This window comes from Rhinolophus sinicus, linkage group LG04 (genome assembly GCF_036562045.2).
Source record: "Rhinolophus sinicus isolate RSC01 linkage group LG04, ASM3656204v1, whole genome shotgun sequence".
Taxonomy (NCBI): Eukaryota; Metazoa; Chordata; class Mammalia; order Chiroptera; family Rhinolophidae; genus Rhinolophus; species Rhinolophus sinicus.
Window position 1 is genome coordinate 154,433,779 of NC_133754.1, and position 15,113 is coordinate 154,448,891.

The window sequence follows — 15,113 nt, forward strand, 5'->3', positions numbered from 1 at the left end:
TGAACAGCCCCACTCAGCACGCCTGGCTGAATCAGCACCTCTGGCCTTTCTCTGGGGGGTGGCCGGGTATAGTCATGTACTCAATCAGAAGTCAAAGGCTGGCTAAGAGAGCAAAGAGAAGGGATCTTGGTAAATGAGCACACCGATTCATTTTAACCTCTGGCCTCTTCCTTCAGTCCAATCTACAAACGAGCAGGGTAGAGGGCTCACACTCAGTTAGTTACACAAAGTAGGAATGCCAACAGCAGGGGAAGGAAGAAGCAACACAGGACTCCGGATAACAATGAAAAAAGGTGAAAAGAAAAGTGAGTGTGGAGCTCAGCGCAACCAGTAGCCAGCACACTGAGTAAGCACTTTCCCCCAGGTGCTCTGCTGGGCTCCACATCCAAGGGACCGTTTCCTCTTCACACCGGTTGTATGAGGTGGGCAGAGTATCATCCATCTTAGGGGACAGGAAACTGAGGCACAGATTACTTAGGATGCTCAAGGGCATGTGGCTTTCTCAACAGCAAACAGACAAAGCCAAACCCCGGGTCCCAACAGGCTGGCTCCAGAGAGAGGGCCCTTCATCACAATTTGCCAAATTGGATCTAAAGCCCGAGTGGGACGCCAATCCAGTGGACTGTGCCCAGAGGCAGAAGCAAACAAAAACCTAAGAGGGGAGTAGAATATTAACTACCACAGCACATCACACAGGTAAGTGTTGTTGTGTGAACACGTACACACACACCCAGTACACAGAGCTGCGTACTGAGCCTTAATGGGAAAGTTTCTTACTGTGTCATAACCAACAAAGTTTGTAAAATGCCACACCCTGGACGTGCCGCCTGTAACACGTTTCTATCCCATTCCTGGTCAACAGTGACGATGCCAACCACATCCCCTCCCCCTCTGTGCCTCTGGTTTCCTCCTGGACCTCTCTGTCCAGCTCTTACTCTTTCTTTGGTCTGGACAGAGTTTTCTGGAATAAGGTCATTATGAATACAGAACTGTGCTCCCAGAAATGAAGTCTGGCCACACAAATCTGCTGTTTATTTGGGGCGATCTGAGCACAGGAACATTTCCTGGTACGACAGGAAAGTCATAGTGATAATGTCCTGTATGATGCATCTCTCAGGTACAGATTTTCAAAAGGGGTGTTTAAAGATAGTCTACATGGCAGCAAAGAGAAGAGCCTGGAGACAGGAGGATTCGCACAGCGGGAAATCAGATTTACACAGCTCACTGCTCCTGCTCCTCTCAGAAAAGGCTCGCTCACGTTCAATTAAAAAGACAAAAGATGACCATGTGATCCGGCATTCCCACTTCTGGGTATACATCCAAAAGAACTCAAAATAAGATCTTGACGAGATAGCTGCACCCCCACGTTCGTAGCAGCACTATTCACAAGAGCCAAGAGCTAGAAGCAAGCCTGGTCCCTTAATGGATAAGGAAAATGAGGTATATACTATACATACAGTGGAATATTATGCAGCCTTTAAAAAAGTGTCATATGCATGAATGAACCTTGAGGACATAATGCTAAACAAAACAAAGCAGTCACAAAAGGACAAATACTGTATGATTCCACACATATGAAGTACCTAAAACAGTCAAAATCATAGAAACAGAAAGGTGTTTACCAAAGGCTGGGGGAGAGGGATGGGAATTAGGTTTGAAAGAGCATAGAATCTTAGCGTCGCAAGATGAAAAAGTTCTCGAGATCTGTTGCACAACAACACTACTAAACTGTACACTTAAACTCCCACCTCACCTATGTGTCAAAACCTCCTTCCCTCTGAATATCAGAGCTGAAACAAAACAGAGAAAAAGAACACTTAAATGATTATACACTGATTTCATCTCGAAAGCCGTTTTCTCCTGGGTAAATCATTTCTAAACTATGGCAATATAAAAATGATGGGCAATTTAACTCGTTCCTTTTCTCCTCATTCCCCCTTAGCCCCGCCCTAAAAAATCCATATTGGAGTCTGCAACTATCGGGGGGGGGTTAGGAAGGTTTAGAAATTAGTGCAATATGAAATCTGAAGATATTTCTGTCTCCCATGTGACTTTATTCTTCCAAACACAATATATTTTAGTTATCTTCTTCCACCTATTTACTTATGCATGGAAAAATACAGTCTCCACTTAAGTCAATGAGAAAAGGATCATAAAATACCATCAAGCTTTTATATGCAGTTTTATATTTATTGCAAATCTTGTTGAATCATTTTCAGAAAAACTATGAAAATGCTTCTAGCTATTTTAGGGGTTCAAGAAAAAAACAAAACACCTGCATTAAACAAAATTATTTTTAAATGAATTATATATTATACTCTAAACAACACAGATGCTTTCCCATGTTGGTGCAGAGTGACGCTGGGGGACCCGCACTTCCTAGTGACTGTGCACTGTCCCCTGGGAATGCTTAGCAGAGACAGGGAGGCACAGTAAGTGCCACTGGAATGTAACTGGAAACTAAACTCAGAAGACCTCAGGATGAATCACCCACGTACAAAGTCATAACCATTCCATTCTGGGAAACAAGTATATTTGATCAAACTATTTCCGCATTAGATTTCTAGAACAATAAGCTCAGTGTTTCACAGTAAATTTCCAAAGCAGTAAACCTACAATAAAATATCGTGTTCTGAAAGCGCAATAAGATATAAATGACTAAATGTTTAAAACGTTATCTTTTGAAAAGCTCACTGGTATTTTAATAGTGTGATGCTGATCACATTATTAAAAAGAGAAGGTGACTTTTACTGCTATATTTGTCTGGCTCATTAAAAAAATCAACCTGATTTGATGGTGAGGGCCTGCCTTAAAAGCCTTACTGAAGAGGACCCTGTAACCATCTACCCTGAGTCAACCCACCGGCACTTAGGTGTCTGGATAACCGTCTTTGTAATGACATTCCTGTTAGTGCCTCAGGTAGAGGAACCTAAAATGAAAAACTTAATCTTAGTGACCTGGGCATGATATTAGGAATGAAGGGAAGAATATGGAGTATTTGACAGTGTCTTCTTTTTACCCCTCACCAATTTAAAAATCTCCCAGAGCAGTGCCATCCAACAGAAATATGTTAGTCACATATGGGAATTTTAAATTCTATAGCAGTGACATTAAGTAAAAAGAAACATGTTGGGCAAAGGATTTGAACAGACAGTTTTCCAAAGAAGATATATGAATGGCCCACAAGTAAATGAAAGATGCTCAACAATTTAGTCATTAGAGAACTCAAATCAAAATGAGAAGATGCCACTTCACACACTCCAGGACGCCTACAAGTGAGAAAAAAAGGGGGTGGGGAGGGGAATAAGTATTGACAAGGACGGGAGCAACTGGAACCCTCACACACAGCTAATGAGAATACAAAATGGTGCAGCTGCTGTGAAAAACAGTTTGGCAGTTCCTTAAAAAGTTAAACAAAGTGATCATATGACCCAATAATTCCACTCCTAGGCATACACCCAACACATACATACATCCACACAAAAGCTTGTCCGCAAACGTACATAGAGGAATTATTCACAATAGCCAAAAAGTAGAAACAACTCAAACGTCCATCATGTGATGAATGGATAAACAAAAAGCAGTACACCACACATACAATGCAGTATTATCCAGCCATTCACAGGAAGGAAGCAATGACACTTAGCACAGCACGGATAAGCCCTGACAGCACAATGCTAAGTGAATGAAGCAAACAGTTACAAGTCGCAAACAGTTACAAAATGTGTCATTATGTTGATATGATACTCCCACAACAGGCAAATGGATACAAAGTAAATTAGTAGTTGCCAGCAGCTGGAAGGAGAGACTGTCAAATGGGTACACATTTCTTTTTGGGGTGATGAAAATGTTCTGAAATTAGTGGTGATGGTTGCACAACATCATTAATATACCAAACACCACTGAATGATATACTTCAAAATGGTTAAAATGGTGAGTTTTACGTTATGTGAAAAAAGAAACAGGTGAAATCAAATCCTCAGATTTTATTTAATCTAATATATCCCAAATATCATGTCAAGATGCAATCAACATAAAACAGAATTAATGAGCTATTTTACTTTTTTATTCATACTAAGCCTTGGAAATCTAGCATATTTCACACTAGCAGCACATCTCAGTTGGGACATTTTCAGTGCTCCACTGCCACTTGCCAGCAGGGATAGCACAGTCCCTGAGGGATAAGAAAAGAGGGCACACAGATCCCAGTTGCAGAGAAATGCCGGATAGTTAGTTATTTATGGCATCCCACTAAGATTACACACTCACTGGCATCCATTCACACCAAGAACAAAGCAGGTACTGCCACCCAAACACTTCATGTCCACGACCCCGATGGGCCACATCCTGACCCACCAAACACATGTTCTCAGAGAAACCACCACACAAAGCGGTGGGGCAACTACTGCAGTCCACAAAACCCTCCAGCAGACATAAGTCACTTTGTGATTTAAAATACACAGACCCAGAGATGTGAACACCGACTGATTATTCGATATTAAGGGTTTACTGGAGTTTGGGGTATTTGATAATGGTACTGCAGCTAAGAAAAGAAGATCCCACCTCTTAGAGATATATACTGAAATATTTATGATGGAAAAAGTACGCGTTATAATCACGGAAGCCTGACATTGGATCCATGAGATCATTCTGTCTACGTTTTAATGTTTAAAAATTTCCACAACTAGTCTTCACACATAGGCATACACATACAATCCTGTCACGCTGCTAATAATTAAAACTGAAAAGCAAAGCTAAGAATGAATTTCCTTTTTAACCTTAACTTCAAGGCTGGTTTTAGAGGGGGAAAAGGTCGGTTAAAAGATGCTGAGATAAACTTCTGTTTTCTGAAGGAAATTCTGGTCATGTTGACGCCCTTTTAGAGGTACAGAGCTCTCCAGTGTGTTAGCCTTACTTGTCATTTCACTCCTAAAATTCAGCAGCTTTGTTATCATAGTGTATACAGCTCATCCACAATGTCAGCTATGATAAAGGGCTTTTGAGGCTACTTAATGCTAACATGGAGGAGCAAGGAAAAGAGAAATGAGAGAGAGAGAGAGAGAGAGAGAGAGAGAGAGAGAGAGAGAGAGAGACAGAAAGGTGGGGAGTGGATTTTCCTGAAGAAGATGAGAAGACCTGAAAGGGAGGAGGGAGGAGGCAGAGGCTGTGGGTCTGGTTTGGGGTCTGTACTCGGCCACATCACTTAACTTCTCCTGGCCTCAGTTTCTCCAACTGGAACCACAACGGTTGGCCTCAATGTTTTAATAGGGACACACTATGGGCATTTCAGGTGGGACAATTCTTCACTTACCATATGGTTCCCCACATGGCAGCATATATACAACCCGGCTCCCTTCATCCCCTCTAAATGTGCGTAGCACCCTCGTCCATAAAATGTGTATCATCAAGATAAAAAACAAGCCCCACCCCTATATTTCCAAATAGCCCCCGTGTGGAGGCTGGAGGTTTAGTTAGTCAATCACTGTCTACATAAAAGACATGACAGCAGAGCCAGGGGGAGGTCCAGGCTCTGGCTCCGCCTGCCTGGCCCCCAGCCTCTCCGCCATGTGCCCGATGGATTGAAAACCACTGATCTTGATGACCACACGCATCTCTTCAATCCCCTAAATGCCTGTGATCCTAAGCCCCCAGGAAGCAAGCACAGCAAGAGGAAGCCAGTTCCCTGTGAGCAGGGCTGGGAGAACCTTGTGACACAGGGAGACACACATTCATCCACAGCTCACACGAGTGGATCGGGGAGGCAGGGCCACTGAACTGCACAGCTGTCCAAGGAGGCACGTGAAGAATTCCAGAACTGAGCCAGCCTGCACAGCGTGTGCATGTGTCCGGCGAGAGCCAAGGCCTGAAGGTGTCAAGTGAACAGTCGACACCACTGCCCTCTGGCTCACTGGTTAGTCGGGAGGTGGCCAGACAGGACCCACAACAAAAGGCGACAGGGGCAAGGGAGAAGTGTGCATGGGTCAGGTGACACCCAGAAATCTCACAGCTCTGGTGGCAGCAGGGAGAGGCTAAGTCCCAACCACAGAGAGGTGCTAAGAGAAAGACAAGGCCTGAGGGCTAAAATCAAGACCTACTCTGGGGATTAAAGAAATCCAGGACAAAAAAAAAAAAAGAAATCCAGGACACTAGTAAAACTAAGAACTTGCAACTTGCGTCATTCCAGGTCCAGTAAATGGTAGGGGCAGAATAGAACGGGTGTGTGAGTGAGTGAGTGTGTGTGTGTGTGTGTGTGCGCGTTTGTAGAGAGAGAGTATGAATCAATGTAAGAAGGTGTATTAAAGACAGTATGCTAAGTGAAATAAGCCAGATACCAAAGGACAAATATTGTACAATTTCACTCATGAGGTACCTAAAATAGTCAAGTTCATAGACACAGGGTAGGAGTGGGGGATGCACGACCCCAGGCCTCTTCCCCTGAGGGTGGGAGTGTGGGATGCACAGGGCGGGGATGGAGAACGCAGCGGGGACAGTGCAGAAAGGGCGTCTGCATGAACAGCCCCCGTCTTGCCATTTCTCCTAACACATTTTTTTTTTCAAATGTGGGAGGTAAATTACTCAAGTTTCATTACAAAGCTCTTTGAAGGCTACATCCAATCGGTAAACTAGAGAATGTACAATCCCTCACTTCTCCGCCACCAGCGTGTCACTCAGGCCTGTCGATTCCTCCTGCTGGCTGTCTCTTGAACCTGCTCACTTTGCAGAATTCATTCATTTTTGCTTCAAATATTTAAAGAGCTGCCTAAGTGGTCTGCTTCCTCTTTGCCCTGCTCCCCAGGGACCAGGGTCTGCCTTTTAAACCCCCAGATCTGATGACTTTGAACCCTGTGATGGTTCCCCTATCTTCCAACTCAAGTCCAAACTCCTTAAGTGGTTTAAAAGACTCAGTGCCCAAGAGTCCCTGCATTCCTCTGTACTTGTATGCCCAACACCACGCTCACACCAGCCACTAGATGCTGTTACCACCTCCTGACACCCTTGGAGGGACACATTCACCTGGCACTTCCAGGTGAGACACCTGCGGACCGCTCTCCTGTGACTCACGCAGCACCTGGACACCCCTACCCTACAGGCCTGATAGGGGACGCAGGTCGGCTCCTCCAGGTCTGTGGCACACAACTTGTACTGCGCCTTCCTGAAAAGGTTTAAACGCTGAAGGACAATTTCCAGACTTGTTCCCAGTGGGATTTAGAGCCAATCAGATGCATTCACTTGGGACTGGAACGCTGAGCAGGGTTAGGGTTGGAGGAACAGAATGGAGCAAAGAGTGCCCTGGCTCTGAGCTAAGGCTGCAGAGGCAGACTCCGTCCCGCCTCTGGGACCAGTCCTGACAGGCAAGCCATCCCTGCGTGACTGCCCCCAGACCCTCCCACCATTCTGCTGGCACTTACTGCCCCAGGCCAAACCTTTTCTGCTTAAAACAGCTAGAGTGAGTTCTCCATGGCTGACCCCGACAGACCCATTTACTCGTGGTTTCCAGCACTCCATGGGAAATCCACGGACAGCAGACACAGCCTAGTCCACAACTGGGCACAAGCCCAGCACCTGCGCATACTAAACGGATGGACAGAGCTGAACATGGAAAATTAATGAGAATTAAAAACAGAAAAGCTATTCTAGAACCCTTGATTCTTCAATGAATCGCAAGGATAAAAGGTGATAAAAATCAAAGAAACTACATTTATCTTCACAAGTCCACTCTGGCCAAGAAAACCACCCCTCCAGAAGAAAACCATGTTCTCAGATGCACAGAAACAGCTGGACCAGAGAGAAGGAACTGTAACACTCAGAGAACTGTGTCTTGCCATACAAGAATTCTGTGTCCTGGAGCCAGAGGGAAAGAGCCACCAGCCCAGGCCCAGCCCCTACCAGCTCCTCTGCAAGTCCTAGAGGCCGCAAATGACCTCAGGGTACAGTCTTCACCTCCATCTCAGAAGTCACAACACCTGTTTCCCAGGCGGGCACTTTGAGAAATTAAATGTGTTCTTATGTGTGGAAAGCACGTTGAAAACTGTAAAGTAGGACAAATGTCCAGACTTCCTAACATTAGCCATTTCCTTTATAAGAGACAGAATCTTACAGAGGAAGTCACTCACAGAAACCAACACTGCTGCAACTGGGGGGAGCAGCCCCCATCCCAGGTCCAAGGCCACAGAGAACCAATGATGATAAACCATTTCAGTTCTCCTGGCTCTCACTGCCCAACAACCATGGAAACTCCACTAAGGGGTCATTTGCAACAGAAAGGCCCTCTAAAACATGACAGTTTCATGCCGCATGTCTCAAATAATGCTTGACAGAGTCTACTCGTGTCCCAAGTTACCATGCAGAGAGGAGAAACCTGGAAGCTCACTGAAGCCACCCAATGTGGGCACAGGTTCCACAGGTGAGTGACAAAGGTGGGCGGAGGCAAGATGAATGGGTGGCCTGTCCTCCCCCCACCTTCCCAGCTGCCTCTACCTATAAGCTTTTCTCTTTCTGGACACAAAACAGTTGACAAGTCACCAACATCCCCTCTTCCATTCTTCCAGTCGGCAATTTTTCTTTTTTGGGTCAGGTGCTTCCCTTCAGGAATGATACAGGAACTGTATTTCCATTACAAATGAGTTGTTAAACAATTTTCTTTACTGCATTATTAATTTACCCATTTAACAACAAATGAAAAGTCTAAATGTCAACATCAGATAAGTGCAAGAAACCAGCCTAGCAAGAAAGTCACAAACACAAACATGGAAAATGAAGCTACGTCTGACTCTAAGTTGTGGCAAGCAAAAATGAACACAATGGCAGAAAGTTTGATATTCCCTGGACGAAGTGCTACTAAGTAAGACAGGGTCTTGATTCTTCCCCCGAGCATTTCAGATGTCAGGTCATCTGTCCCTCCCATGTGTGGCTATGGAGCAGCCACCACCCAGGAGAGTCCCCAAGAACTTGGTAAGTCTTCAGACCCAAAAATACGGATCAGCCTTCTGATAACACAATAAAAGAATGAATTAAACCCACTCTGTGCCATCCTTAGGAGATAACGCACACCTTTCCAAGTGAACCTCTATTAGCTTTTGCCAAAAACTAAAACCTGAAGGTCTCTTTCTACTTAGGTGCCTTAAAACCCTGTTTTATATATACACACATATATGCCTAAAAAGAAAACAGTATTTCACTGGTGGTTGTCTGAAGATTATTTATACTCACGCAAATGTGGTTTCAAAATGCGACCTCCAGTTCTTTGACTCTGTTCCCAAAGATGGAGTCTTAATTCCCTTGCCTGCAATTGGGGCTGGACTCACTTCTAACTACTGCAGAGGAAGTGACCCTGACTACAATAAAAGGTGTCATGGGTGGTACCCCAAAATTCATGTCCACCCGGAACCTGTAAGTGAACCTATGAAAAATCTATTTAGAAACAGGGTCTATGCAGACGTAATTCAGTTAAAATGGAAGTCACAAGGGCAGGTGCTAAAACAACATGACTAACGTGAAGCGGCCAAGGTCCAGAGATGCAGAGAGACGACGGCCCTGTGAGGACGGGGGCAGAGACCAGAGTGATACATCAGCTGGTCAAGGCATGTCACAGACTGCCGGCAAACAGCAGAAGCCACAAGAGGCCGTGAAGAGTCCTCTTTGAGGTCCTGCTGACGCCGACTTTGTACTTCCAAGCCTCCAGACCATGGAAGAATCGATTTTTGTTGCTTTAAGCCACCCAGTTTATGGTCATTTGTTACGGCAGTCCTGGGAAACTCATACTACCGTGTTTCCCCGAAAATGAGACCTAGCCAGACCATCAGCTCTAATGCGTCTTTTAGAGCAAAACTTAATATAAGACCCGGTCTTATGTTATATTATATAAGACTTAGTATTATATTATACCCAGTCTTATAGTAAAACAAGACCAGGTTTTATATTAATTTTTGCTCCAAAAGACACATTACAGCTGATGGTTCGGCTAGGTCTTATTTTCTGGGAAACACAGTACTAAAAATGAAAATGTGCCTCACGTTCATTGCTGCATTATTTACAATAACCAAGACATGAAAACAACCTAAGTGTCCACTGACAGATGAATAATGTGGTGTACATGTGGGTGCGTATACATACACCCCCCACACACAGACAGAATGAAATATTCTGCCATAAAAAAGGCAATCTAGCCATTTGCGACAGCATGGATGGACATAGAGGATATTATGTAAGTGAGGCAATTTAGACAAAGAAAGAAAACACCATATGATCTCACTTATATGTGGAAACTTAAAAAACAAAAAAACAAAACCAAGCTCAAAGATACAAAGAACACACAGGTGTTTGTCAGAGGCAGGGAGTGGAGGAGGGATGGTAGATGAAATGGGTGAAGGGGAACAAAAGGTACAAACTTCCAGTTATAAAGTAAATAAGTTCTGCGAATTTAATGTACAACATAATGACTATAGTTAATAATATTGTATCACATATTTGAAAGTTGCCAAGAGAGCAGATCTTAAAATTTCTCATCATAAGAAAATTCTGAACCTATGTGTGGTGATGGATGTTACCTAGATTTACTGTGGTGATCATTTTGCAATATACACAAATATTGAATCATTATGTTGTATACTTGAAACTAATATAATGTTATATGTCAATTAAATTTCAATTTAAAAAAAAACATGTATAACTTATGATCCAGCAATTCAGCATTTCTATTTATCCCTATGTCTTCCAAACTTTTAACCATGACACAAAGTGACAAATTTTCTCTTATAATTCAGTACATACAGACATTCACACCTATATATTTTTAATAGAAGCTGACATAATGGTTTCACACAACAATACTAAACATGGACAATAACATGTACAATAGTTTTAATGTGGGTCATAGCCCAATAAATGCACAGCTCACTAATGAGTCCCATCACACTCCTCCTTCCCAACCAGGCAGAGACCAGGGTTCCAGAAGCATCCCCTGCACATCCTGCAAATCCTGGGTGGAATCTCTGCAAACTCTATTGCTTGAGAATAAATTTCCTCCCAAAAATGTGCTTTTAGGGGTTCGGTCTGTGTACGTTCTCTGAGAAATGTCTCGTTCTTACTCTATTCAGTTAAAGCAGAAATCAGGGACACAAATAGAGCCACCCACATATGAGAAAAGTATATAGCAAGTAGGAAGCATTTTACTATAATAGCATTAAAACTGGAATAATTCCCAGGGATGAAATATACGTTTGTGAATATGGGAAAGTACTCTGCAAATGAAAGAAAATGTATTTCTCACATTTTAAACAAGGTACATAAGAAAAATCTGAGGCCCTACCTAGAAATGGTTTCTTTTCTGGTGAAGTGCTTGCCACTAGTTCATACTGAAGCCAAGTCTACCTTCAAGATAATGGATCTCAGAATACGACCTCCTCCCAATAAATCAAGTATTTCAGAGAGAAAAGTACATGGAAAAGCCAAACCCTTCTAGGTAATAAATGGTCACGAGTCTGATGCACTTCAGAAAAGAAGATATTCGTACCTCACACCTTTACACAATAAATAAGAAAGTAGGAGAAACAGTCATCCATTCCTAAGGAAAACAGAAAACGCAAGCCATATAAAGCTTAGATACGTTAATTAACAGGAAGCCCCTTTTTAATCTGTGTTGGATCTGATTTTATTTTTGTAACTTAAAATCCAGCACTCTTGAGTCTACTTTCATTATTAATACTTATTTCGAGGTCTGCAACTCTTCTAATCCATGAGCACAAATGTTATTCCTCTTTGAGACACAAGCATCCAACACAGGCCTGGCACACAGTAGGGACTTAATATGTGTTTACAGAAAGTTCTTTTGCATTTCTCCCATTTATCACCATTGCAAAAGGTTTTACAACAAGCCCACCCACGGACTAATGGGCAGATGGGGGGGAGATACCCAAAGCTTGACCAAGAGGCCAATTCCATATAATTCCATAAATATAGACACAGCCATTTATCCTCCCATCGAGAAGAACCTGACAGCATATAAACTGGTATTTAGAACAGATTGAAAGGAAAACAAAGCAAGTCTTGCCTTTTCATCCTGGTGTAGCTTGTTGACACTCTCCATCTGAAAGTTGTGGCTGGACTGGATTTTGTCGAGCTGTTCCCGTTGCTTCTCCAGCTCTCCCTGAAACTCATTCTTCTTCAGCTCCACAGCGCCTCTCTCGGCAGCCGCCCTGCGGACCCTGCCTTCCAGCTCCATGATTCGAGTCTACAAGGATACCACAGTGTAAGGGCAAAGGTCAAGCCACCTGGAGATACCAGACTATCTGAGCTCTCTCAGCAAAGACAACACTGGAGCCCAAAGTCAGCAGCAAGCCTTACACACGGTGTACCGTGTCTCCCCGAAAATGAGACCTAGAGGACCATCAGCTCTAATGTGCCTTCTGGAGCAAAAATTAATATAAGACCCGATATTACAGTAAAATAAAACCGGGTCTTATAATATAATATAATATAATATAATATAATATAATATAATATAATATAATATAATGTAATATAAACATAATACAATGTAATACAATATAATGTAATATAAGACCAGGTCTTATATTAATTTTTGCTCCAAAAGACACATTAGAGCTTACTGTCCGGCTAGGTCTTATTTTAAGGGAAACAGCATTCCCAAGGCTCAAACTTTTAAGTCGACTGTGTAGACACTACAGGTTTTTCTAGAGAAACGGTTCTAGAAGTGAGGAATTCACTTCTCTGAGCTTCTGTGTCTCCACTGCATGTTTCCATGGAAACACCACCACACCCCTCACAGGAATTTTGTGAGGTTTAAATAAGTACATAAAATGCCTCATGCTTTACCTGGTGTGAGCTGGTACTCAAATATTTAGTTCCTTTTCCCCACTGACAGAGCACTTAATCATGCTTTATCAGACAAAATTTCTAAAAACAGATTCAGTTCTCCAATACTGGGCAACAAGACCACATCTGCCCAGAGAACACAGCTCTGGTGGAAGCTGAGACAAGGGCACCACAACCCTGGGTAGGAAAACATGGAAGGAGGAAAAATACTCGAGTGGGATGAAGTTCCATGGCTAAGAGCCCAAGCTCTGCCATCACAAAGACTGGGTTGGAATCCCAGCTTCCCCAGTACTTTACCTCTCGGTGCCTCAGTTTGCCCACCTATGAGATGGGGAAAATAAAGTCCCTACCTTACAGAGTTCGTGTACAAAACATGATGACGTATGTAATGTACTGTTAAAGAAAAATTATTCTGATGCTTGTTAAAATGGTAAGGAAAACTTTATTCAAGACTATCACAACTCGGGTCATGACTACGGCAGGAGGGGAGAGAAACCGTGCTTCACTCTGAATACAGCAAAGACAGCAGAGGATTTCTACAGGCAATGAGCAGACGGAGGTGGCAAATGGGTGGAAAAGTATTAAGAGGAGACATCGAGGGAGGGGGACTTTTGCTTATCTGGGCTAACAGGATTCCTGCTAATGGCAGGCCGAGGGCTTACACATCAGCATGAGAATGAGGAGCTTGATCAGATGTCAGGGGTGGGGGATGACTTAGCAGGAGTCTCTGCTAAGCCTGGGCTGGGAAGGCCAAAACCAGGATGAGGGGGAGGGGCGAAGATGGAGGCCTTGTTGAAAAGAGGGCCCCGAGGAGCCCAACTGAACTCTGGTCAAGGAGACTGTTTATCATGACTCAGCTCTGCCTTACCCACCATGGGCCACAATAAACAGGAAAGCTAAAATGATCATCACCATCAAATGAGGGTGATGAAGACTGGTCCCCCCCAAACTCCATTTCTCACTGCCATTATCCCACTACACTTCCACCACCACCCTTTGATACCGAGTGTGGCCAGGAGGACAGCAATGGGTTGTGGTCAGTGCACACTTCAGCAAGCTGTCTTCCCAGGACCAGCCCAAACGGCTCAACTGAAAGTTGTTACTGCATGGAAAAAGCAGAGGTGTGTTCTGACAGCAATCCTAAGAAGTCCTCTCCCACTCAAGAGCAGAGCTGGTGTGGAGTCAGGCCCCAGGCTGGGAGGGGCACATGCTGAGCCCGAACTCACGTTTCAGCGAGTGCACACCACCGAGCGCAATGCCTCAGGTGGCGATAAACACGCCCTCGCACCCCACTACCCAGCAATATTAAATACTCTGTGACGTGCAGACAAGCAAAACACCTGGAGATCCACGCTCCGGGAGCTCGCGATCCAGTAGTTGAAGCCCAAGACAATGACACAGGCCACCAGGGCAGCCAGCACAAGGGGCGGCGACTTCATGGTCCGACGCCCGTTTCCTAGTCCCATCATCTCAAAGGCCAGGCTGAGAATCTGCCAAAAAAAACAAACAGGAGCTCAGTACTAGTCCGCGTCCATCGTCTCAACCAACAGGAAGGCACCCTGCCCTGTAGCATGACTGGCGTCTCCTTGAAACACGAAGCTGGCGATGGAGAACAGGTACTGTCAGCCTATCCAGCAGCCAGTGTGTGCGTCCTGGGCATCGGGCTGGCTCCCTGTCGGCTTGGAGACCTCGGGCAAGTAATTTCTCTTTCACTTCCGTTTCCTCATCTGTAAAATGGGGATAATTATAGCACCTACTTCCCTGGTAGAGTTTGAAAATGAATCATCTCTATAAACAGCAACAGCGAATATTAGGAGTTTCCACATCCAACTAGAAAGCATCTGCTTCTCATTGAGCACCAAAGAGGCCTTTTTGATTTGATTCCTAAGAGGGTTTGTTTTTTTTAAAACTCTTTGACAGAATTACTAATGACATCCGATTAAAGGGTTTTTTGTTGTTCTTGTTTTAAGGAAGGCGCAGCGCACAGTGGCCCAGGCGGGGATCGAACCTGCCGCCACCTTGGTGTTATCCGCACCGCGTCTAACCAACTGAGCTAACCGGCTACCCCCGAAGCGTTTCTTGAGCAAAGCAGGAAAGCGTCCTGGAGGAGTTCTGACAGCAATCCTAGGGAGTTACAGTGAATTCGCACTGTGTGTTAAGTCACAGGGACACACAGAAAGGAGGCCTCCACCTGGCTTCCTGTCAGAGCCCTGATCTGTGCGACCACAGCTTGGGGAGCCGCACAGCACATCCGAGTCACCGAGAGACTTTGAGAGCTG

At 44.2% G+C, this 15,113-nt stretch overlaps 2 protein-coding genes across 2 annotated transcripts in view; one reads left to right on the forward strand and one right to left on the reverse strand.

Moving 5' to 3' along the window:
* The window catches only part of GOLM1 (golgi membrane protein 1), a 41,539-nt gene that overhangs the window by 17,795 nt on the left and 8,631 nt on the right, over positions 1–15,113 (reverse strand). Inside the window, exons 2-3 of the mRNA XM_019750098.2 lie at positions 14,175–14,324; positions 12,050–12,229 (exon numbers count right to left, since the gene is read on the reverse strand). Coding sequence (XP_019605657.2) covers positions 12,050–12,229; positions 14,175–14,303 — 309 coding nt within the window. The 5' untranslated portion in view covers positions 14,304–14,324. The remainder of the gene's footprint in view (positions 1–12,049; positions 12,230–14,174; positions 14,325–15,113) is intronic.
* The window catches only part of LOC141571265 (uncharacterized), a 32,594-nt gene continuing 31,886 nt past the window's right edge, over positions 14,406–15,113 (forward strand). The window contains exon 1 of the mRNA XM_074331525.1: positions 14,406–14,527. Coding sequence (XP_074187626.1) covers positions 14,406–14,527 — 122 coding nt within the window. The remainder of the gene's footprint in view (positions 14,528–15,113) is intronic.